Source organism: Mustela nigripes, chromosome 4 (assembly GCF_022355385.1).
Source record: "Mustela nigripes isolate SB6536 chromosome 4, MUSNIG.SB6536, whole genome shotgun sequence".
NCBI classification, from domain to species: Eukaryota; Metazoa; Chordata; class Mammalia; order Carnivora; family Mustelidae; genus Mustela; species Mustela nigripes.
In genome coordinates this window covers 151,898,854-151,907,468 of record NC_081560.1, presented here as the reverse complement: position 1 = coordinate 151,907,468, position 8,615 = coordinate 151,898,854, and the positions used below count along the sequence as shown (strand labels likewise).

At 52.4% G+C, this 8,615-nt stretch overlaps 1 protein-coding gene across 3 annotated transcripts in view; it reads right to left on the bottom strand.

Moving 5' to 3' along the window:
* Positions 1–2,555: 2,555 nt before the first annotated feature.
* WDFY4 (WDFY family member 4) overlaps positions 2,556–8,615 on the bottom strand; it is a 281,403-nt gene continuing 275,343 nt past the window's right edge. For all 3 annotated transcript variants that reach the window (XM_059397992.1, XM_059397994.1, XM_059397993.1), the window contains exons 60-62: positions 7,869–7,953; positions 4,037–4,148; positions 2,556–2,999 (exon numbers count right to left, since the gene is read on the bottom strand). In XM_059397992.1, coding sequence (XP_059253975.1) covers positions 2,933–2,999; positions 4,037–4,148; positions 7,869–7,953 — 264 coding nt within the window. In that variant the 3' untranslated portion in view covers positions 2,556–2,932. The remainder of the gene's footprint in view (positions 3,000–4,036; positions 4,149–7,868; positions 7,954–8,615) is intronic.

Below are 8,615 nucleotides of genomic sequence, written 5' to 3'. Positions count from 1 at the left end.
TCCCAAAGCGTTGACTGAAATGCACATGCTGATCTTCACTTTTGCAGACTGGACTGAAAGCCTTGCCGTCCTGTCTGCCGTGAGAGGGAGGTCCATTGCTCTGAATTCCCTTCCCTGGGCTCTCAGCGGAGATGGAAAACCAAAGGTCAGGGTGAGCATTACTGTGATGAATGGGTGGGAAAGGAGCATTTATCTGGAATAGCGAGCAGAGCTGAGACTTTCCCAGGATGGGAGTGTGGGAGCTCTCTGTCTTCGCAGTGGTGGGGTTGGGAAGATGGGTGTTGGTCTCGCAGTTTTTTCCTTTTTTTTTTTTAAAGATTTATTTTTTTATTTTTAGAGAGAGAGAGAGAGAAAGCCTCGCATGTGTGAGCAGGAGCAGAGGCAGAGGGAGAGGGAGAGGAGAGAGAATCTCTAGCAGACTCCCTGCTGAGCACGGAGCCGAGGGGGCCTCAACCTCAGGACCCCGAGACCATGACCTGAGCCAAAACCAGGAGTCAGATGCTCAACCGACTGTGCCCGCCAGGTGCCCCTGGCCTCACAGCTATTAAGTAGTTGTCATGGGGATGAGCTCAACTGGGCGAGCACTGGGCATGCCCACTGTCTCTGCTGAGCCAGTGAAAGCCAGTGGAACACGGGGGTCCCTGACCTCAGAGGTCAGGGAAGCCCATCAGCACTTGTCTTGAGATGGCAGCGTAGGCAGCAGAGGGCAAAGGCCTCCACCCCTGCTGGGTCCTGTCTCTGTCTGCTCCAGAATGTCTCCAAGTGGGCACTCTAGGCCCCACATCAGCACGGCCTGGGAAACTGTTAAACATGTGGACGTGGGCTTCTGCTCTGGGAGGGACCCAGAAACTAAGAGGTGGGCTTGCATTCCAGGATGTTCCTGAAGCAATGGTCTCCTGTGTGAACATCCCTGCTCCAGCCTGAGAGACCTCTGGGCGCACAGCATGCTTCCCGTCATGCTCACTCTGTGCCTCTCCCCAGCCCAGGCAGGGAACCTCTCTGGGAACAGGCAGAATGTTCTCTGTCCCCAGGACCCTGGCACGGGGCTTGGCTCAGCAGGAGAAGACACAGGTGAGTGACTGAATCAGTGATCTACTACATCATGTCAGGACAGGCCACCTGTTGTCCTCTTCAGCCCTCCGTAAAATAGACAGATATGACTTGAACCCCATGACAAGTTGTTAGGTAGCCCCATTTTATAGACAGAGAAACTGAGGCTGCTGTTGGCAGGAAGTGGGGATACAGGGGAAAGGACTTAGGCTGCCTGAGGTGACAGCCCCTCCTGCTCCTAGCTTCCGCGTGGTCTTCTCGCTCTGCCGGCTGGCTCTTTCTAGCTCTGGCCTGGCCTGCCCTGTGCCTTTGCCGGCGCGGTCTTCTCTTCTGGCAACGTCTCATTCTCCACCTGCTCATGGCTGACTCACAGCTGCCTTCCCAAGCTTTGTTCCAGAGCCGCCTCCTTCTGGGCTGAACTGCATCCTGGCCAAGTTCATCGGCTGAAGTCCTGATCCCAAGGACCTCAGAATGTGACAGTTTTTGGAAATAACATCTTTAAGGAGGTAATTAAGGTAACATGAGGTCATGAGGATGGACCTTAAAATCCAACATGACTGGTATATTTATAAGAAGAGGAGGTTAGGACACAGACACAGGAGGAGATCCATGTGAAGATGCAGACAACCATCTACAAGGTGGGGAGAGACGTCCCAGAAGAAACCAACTGGGCCGACACCCTGATCTTAAACTTCCCAGCTCCAGAACTGTGCAAAGCCTTTCTGTTTAAGCCACCCAGCCTGCGACACTGTATCCTGGCAGCCTGAGCCGACTGCAAGAGCCACAGTATCACCCGGGGCCTACCTAGGGCACAGGGTGTCCGTCTCTTCAGCGTTCCTCCTCAAGTCACATTTGTCTGCTCAGACATCTTAGTCCCAAGACTCCAACAATAAGACCTGACGCCATCCCCCCTCCTTTCCCAGTGATCTGGGGAAGCAAAAGGCATCGGTTCAGGATGTGTTTGTCAAGTCAATGAGCCCAAGACAGCCTTTGGGCCAGCAGACCTTTCAGCCCTGGGAAAATGTGATGAATGGTGTTTTGAAACATGACAGCAGCCCCAGCCTTGATATTTCTGACCCTGCTTCTTGCCTTCCTGGGGAGTGGTGCTCTCTGCTCTTCAATTTATGGTCCTCCGGTGCAGCCCCAGACTGATGAGGGGATTGCAAATGGGCTGTCTGCGAAGAGTGCCGCCGGAGGCAGTGTGATCCTTGGCCCTGGGGTCAGACACAGGCCCTTCTCACCCAGGGAGGGGCCCAATGGACCTCAGAAGCACCCCTTCCTCCATGTCACAGAAGTAGGCCTCCTGAACATGGCCCCGCGCTCCCCCTGAGCTCCTGTCCGGCAGGCAAGCCTGCAAGAGCGCCAGGTTCCATGGAGGGAGACAGGAGGGCCTGAGAAAACTTTGGGCGGGTTGTGCGTCCCTGGGGCCTCCCTACATTTCTAGGTCTGGGAGGAAACATCTGAGTGGAAAAGGGGGGTGATTTTATATTCACGAGCCCTCTTGCTTCTGGAAAATAGTTGTTTTAATAAAATAAAGACAATCCAGTATTCCCATTAGTTTCCAGGAAGTGACCCTATTAGCTCTTTGAAAAGGTGAGTCTCATGAGTTTGTGGGCAGCTTGTGAGCGAGTCACGGTTTCCAGATCACTGCTCCCAGGCTCCCAGGTGCGACTCCTTTTTGTAGAGCGCGTCCTTGGACAATCCAAGGCCAAAGTCCCACAGGCCGTGGAGAAGTTCAGGGTGTGCAGCTCTGAGGGCCAGCAGCCCCTTCCTTGGGGGAGACTTCCCTGCGCCCCAGGGACTGAGTCAGCCTGCATTCACGGGGTGCTGCTGCCTCGCAGGACACATGCCGCTGGGCCAGACCTCCGCCGTCTCTTTCTTCCTACCCTTCTGCAGACCAGCAGAATATTCTCCCCTTCTCATCGCCGACCAGGAGTTTGGTCTGGTTTCTTGGGAAGAGAATGAATAGATAGGAGTGTTAGAGCCAAGCCTGTGAGTCCCACTTATCCCAGCCAACCCTCAGGAGACTGCGACACAGGGGGTTCAGTCCAGGACCCCATGGGACATGCACCTGGCCTCCACCTGAGGCAGGGGTGGGGGTGCTGGGAGAACAGGAGAATGTTTTGACTGTGGGGGAGGGGGACTTTTGAACTACGCTAGTTGTAGCCTCCCTCGTGACTTTGTGGGGGACACTCCATGATGTCCAGGCTCCAAGAGGCAGGGTGAAGCCCAGACTTTTCTCTCCAGCATCTCCAGGTGTGCCTGTTATCCTATGAAGACACAGCTGGTTCCCCCAAACAAACAAATGGCAAGTTTTCCAGCAAAGAGTTAGGGCTCTGCACTCTCCGTCCCTTTGCCCATGGTCTCCCCTGGCCCACCTCACTTCAGTCTGGCTTCTAGAACTGAGTGCTTCCCACCACCATGGACCCCGAGCCACCACTCCAGGGCAGTGAGGGAAGAAGGGAAGCAGTTCACAAAGGCCCATGGCCTCCTGAGGCTACACTCCCTGCTGTGTGGGATGGATTAATGACGGTAAGCACCCCTTACTGCCTTGGCAAGAATAAAATAATGTCTATCAAGGGTAGTGTCTGACACTTGGCCATTCTACATTGGCTTGGAGCTTTCAAAGGGCATTTTCTTTTTTCAATGATGTAGGATCATCACCACACCAAATGTTATAATCGGTAGTGGGCCTCAGGAAAAAAGTCCTTCTACGGCATGAAACTACAAAACCATATACTTTTACCTTTACGGTTTCTTTATGAGTTCACGGATATTTGAGAGAGAGCAAGCAAGAACATGCGTGTGTTAAAAAAATGTCCTAGGGCCCTACCCGGGCACCTCGTTTGCCTCTTGTGCCTTAGGGGCCCTCCCCGATTCCTATGGTACGGAGGCCACCTCCCAGGGCCTGGGAACCGGAGCCTAGAGCCAAGGGGTTTTTCTGGCGCCCCCTGCTGGAGGCCTGAAGAAGCCAGGCCTTGGTTACCTGGACACCGCCAGAGCTGTCACCGCAGGGCTGGTCTTGCTGGGCTTCCCGGTCAAGGCAAGGCTGACATCCAGCTCTCGACACAGGGCAAGATTCTTCTCCCACCTGTGACCTGTGGGGATCACGGCAAGAGGGTCACCCGAAACCCTGAGTGGCCTCACACACAGGCACGTGTGTGTCCACATGCAGGGCCACAAACGCATAAACACGTATTTATATTTGTGGTCAGCAACTTGTTAAATTGAGGGGGAAAATATATTTAATCTTGGCCTGTGCTGTTGCAAAAAGGGCCGTCCCAATTTAATTTGCAGCCTGTGATAGTTACATGTGCTGACGGGCCGCGGTATCCATTGTGTACCAAATTGGATTTGTGTATTATTGCTTTCTAAATTGCATGCCTAGTTCAGCAAAATTGTTCATCAGTGTTTACTGGCTTTATGCTTAATAAGATGCCCCACAATACCTTGCTGCCAGGATGTAATGCAGCCCGTAATTGCCTAGTAAAAATAAATTACATAAAGTCGGCATTATCAACTTATCTAAATCCTCTCACGCCACAACCAATAATTAAATGCTGAGAACGTTTTTTCAAAAAATATAACTCGATGATTGTTACTTCACTCATTTTCATGACTGCATTTGGGGACAGACAGTAATTCCTTCAGCATGGAGGGGTGAGGTGGAGAGACATCAGCTGTGTCCATCCCCGCGAGGCCCCTCGGAGGCCGGGCGGGAAGATGCTGCTGCTGCTGCCCCAGCTGGGCCGAGGGGACCTCTTCCCAGGCCCTGGGAAATGCATGTGCCTTTTGTGTTTGTGCAGAAGTCCAGACAACAAGCCCTCCTCTAGCACTTTTTATGTGCCAGACTAAGTCAAAATCTACGGGGTGATTCCTAAAATGAATTGTGCTCCCCGGGGTTGGTCCTCGCTTCAAATGACAAATAAATGAATCCCAGGCAGAAATTAGATTACATCTGGGCACAAATGCAGCATCCTTAATGTCTTCAAAGATCCCCTCTCTTGCCCCTTACAGCATCTAAGGGATGCAGCGATATCCACACCAACAGGACACGTGTGCCAATATCTGTGCACACCCAGAACTGTCACTTTCCAGCAAAACCGTTTCAAGCGATGTTTTGAGAACAGCAAGACTTCTACTGGCTTACGTTTGTAAGCCTGCATGTGGACGTTCTAGCTCCATACCGTGGCTCGCCTGGTTTTCAACAATGTGCCAGTGCCCTCATGTCATTTCACCTGAATCCTCCCTTGAACTGTGATCACAGCCCTGGCACATAATTCTATTTGACAGCAGTGACCTCAGTCAGGGCAGGACAAATGGCAGGGAAAGATGTGGGCCTGGGCCTGGATGGCTGGGTCGGGGGGTGGGGGTGGGTCTTGGCAGCCTGAAACTGTCTTGTGAGCTCCCTAATGTCATCAGCTGGTATACGAGTCAGGAAGGCTCTTACAAGCATGTGAAAATTGCAAGGATGACCTGCATTTTGTTGAGTAGATTCTTGTCTATGTCCTATTATTTTTCTGCTCTCATTTTTCTCATTCTCTAATATTTTTCTACTCCCTACTAGGGTGTAGGAACATCTCCAGCTGATGGGGCGGGGGAAACTGAGGGACAGAGAAGCTACTGGGGACAGAGCCAGATCCAGAGCCTTGTCTCCTGCTTTTTATCTCACTTCCCATTGCTCTGGACCCCATTCCCAATGAGCACAATCTCAGCACAACTGCTGATCCTGAGTAGACATCCATGTGAGTAGACATCCATAAATATGCTGGCACTTCAAGAACCAGCAGAAAGTCTCTGAGGTGCCCTTTGTTCATCTGTCCTTCCATTCACCCAGCATTCTGTTCAGGCATCCACTTATCTACCTTTTCCTCACTGGGCCTGGGTGGCTGGGTCGGGGGAGTGGATCTTTCCTCACTGGGCCTCCATAGCTCCAGTAGCGCCTGAGCCTGAACTAGCATGCCCTCGGGCAGGTGTACCACGCACTTGTGCATGGGCAGAGAATAAGGATCCTGTGCTAGCTCTCTTCCACGTGCGTGGCAGTGGGGAGGACATTTGGCCCCTGCTCTCCAAGGAAGTGCTGTTAGTTTCTTAAAATGCACCAGCCCCACACATCTTCCTTTTTAAGCTGAGATGGACTGATTCCTTATAGTCCCAAAGGACCCTTGAGATACTAGGAACAATGAAGTGAATGTGGTGGTAGATCCTCGTGAGGTCGCTGGTCTGGGCAGCCCAGATTATTGACAAGTGTTCCCGGATGGCCTTACTTTGAAGGAAAGGATTCCCAGGGCAGAGCGTGGGACCTCGTAAGGGCTGATGAGATGTCTGTGTGTGCTTGTGTGAAGAAAAAAACCATAAATGGCTGACTAATGGTTCAAGAAGGTGTGGAGTACATTCCAGAAATGAACTAACTGAAAATGCCTACTCTTTTCAGAAGACAGCCCTCAGAACTCTGGAAAATTCTCTCCCATGAAAGACCATGGGTCCTGGGATGCAGAGCTAAACAGAGGGACTCAGGATGACAGGAGAATCCCTTCATGGTAACATGTTTCCTTTCGTCATGGACACCGAGAAAGATGTCTCAGTTCTGTGCCAAAATCTTCGATGAATACAGAGCTAAGAAAGGTTTGCTGCATTGGAGGAGCTGATGGTGGGGGCCATGGGGATAGCTGGGGTAGAAGAGAAGGAGGTGATGGCTTCGATGGTGACCTTTGTGCCTGTGGTCAGGGGATGGTTTTGTCGGTAATGTGTGGCAAGATTTGCAGTCGAGGTTAGTCTGGCGGTGTGAAGTTAGTCTGAGGTTGGTTGAGTCTGAAGAGTAGTAGTCATATAACTTTGGGCAAGTTACTAAGCCTCTCTGTGCTTCAATTTCCTTATCCTACACGGAGGTGTCATAGCAAAATCGACCTTACATGACTGCTGTGACAAATAAGAGAATGTATGGCAAGTGTGCACCATGGTAAGCCTGGCCAGTCCTCTCCCTCTGAGTTCTGTAATGGCAGCCAGACTGGTGGTGGTACCAAGTGGCCATGATAGCAAGAGAGAGAGAGAAGATTCCCCTACCTCCGTCCCATCTGCCACAACCCAAAGAGGGCTCCAGAAAAGTTGTGCTCTTACTTTGGTGCACACCCCATTTACTTGGGGACCTGTTGGATAAGGAAATCTAACAATACCCATCGTTTTCTGGAGTTTAAGGTGGATCTACATTTTTAATAAGGCTTCTGGGTGATATTTATGCAGAGGGCACCAAGACCCAATTTGAAGGGCTTGCTATAGAGTTGGGTGGGTTAAGCCAGGATCCACAGGGCACGCTAGGGCACTATGGAACCACTTCATCTCCCTAGGCATATGGCAAGACCTATCCCTGTCCCCTTCTTGCTCCTGTCTGTAGCCTGGCTGTCTAGGCAAGTAGGTGTTTGGACCCAGACCCTGGGCTGGTGAGTTTGGGATTGAAGGGTCATTCAGGCAGATGGAGAACATCTAACTGAGCTCTGCAAGGTGTGTCCCCTACTCTCCCCGCTCTGAAGCTCACGGGCTCCTGACAGTCACCATTTCCACTGCTCTCACGTCTGAGGAGCAGCGCAGAGCTCACTGGTCCCTGCATCATGGGACCAGGATGCAACAGGACTTCTCCACGATGCTTCACATCCCACCAGCAGCTTGCAATTAATGGCCCTGTCCCCCCAACCTGGCAACATCCAGACAGACTCGATGGCTTCCCTGGGCTCACAGGCCTGACTGTGCTACAGGATGGGAGAGAGAGGACAGGGAAGACTGAGCAAGGCAAGCATGTCCCACGCCCTCAGCCAGGCAGGTACCTCTAGGGCTTGGAGGTGGAGTTGAGGGCTCCTCTGGGGCTGCCAGCCCGGGAACAGATGTCTTCATGTCCTCGGTCCTCCAAATCTGCCCAGAAAAGAGACAAAAAGAACATCTTTCTGGCTGGAGAAATGATGCTGTCTGCAGGTGTGTGCCTCTCATCCAAGGGACTCTGAGGGAGTCTCTGAGGGAAGGAGCAGGAGCATGGCCCTTTTCACCTCCAGGACTAATGTATTCTCTGGGAGAAATTACTTAGGCTTCAGCCAAGCACAGCTGCCGCTTGGTGGGTTCACTCCGCACTCTTGTGACAGGACCTCTGCCCTCGACCTCAGCTGTAGGGATGAGACTCCGAAGCGAGCTGGTTGCCATTTTACTCAGCTAATGCCCTCTTATCCCATGGCCGCCATCCCTGGAGGCCTCCCTCACCACTCAGCAGCTAGGCCTCCCCATCTGTGTCTGGCTCTTGGTCCCAAGCCCTCCTGTGAGTGTCCTCAGGCTGACCACGTAGGGCTTCTCACTAGCAAAGTCTGGAAGTTCTGTAGCCAAAGGACAAGGACAAGCCTCCTTTAATGATTCTGTGAGTTCCACACTAGGCCTAACACCGCCCCGGGCCATCCCAGGAGCTCCATGACCATCCTGGATGAATGAGGGCCGAGTGTATGAAAGACTCCCACTCACAACTTGGGGTCCTGTGGAAGAAATGCACCTGCTGCTCAGACAGCCCGGGCTCCTCTGACTGACCCACAGCA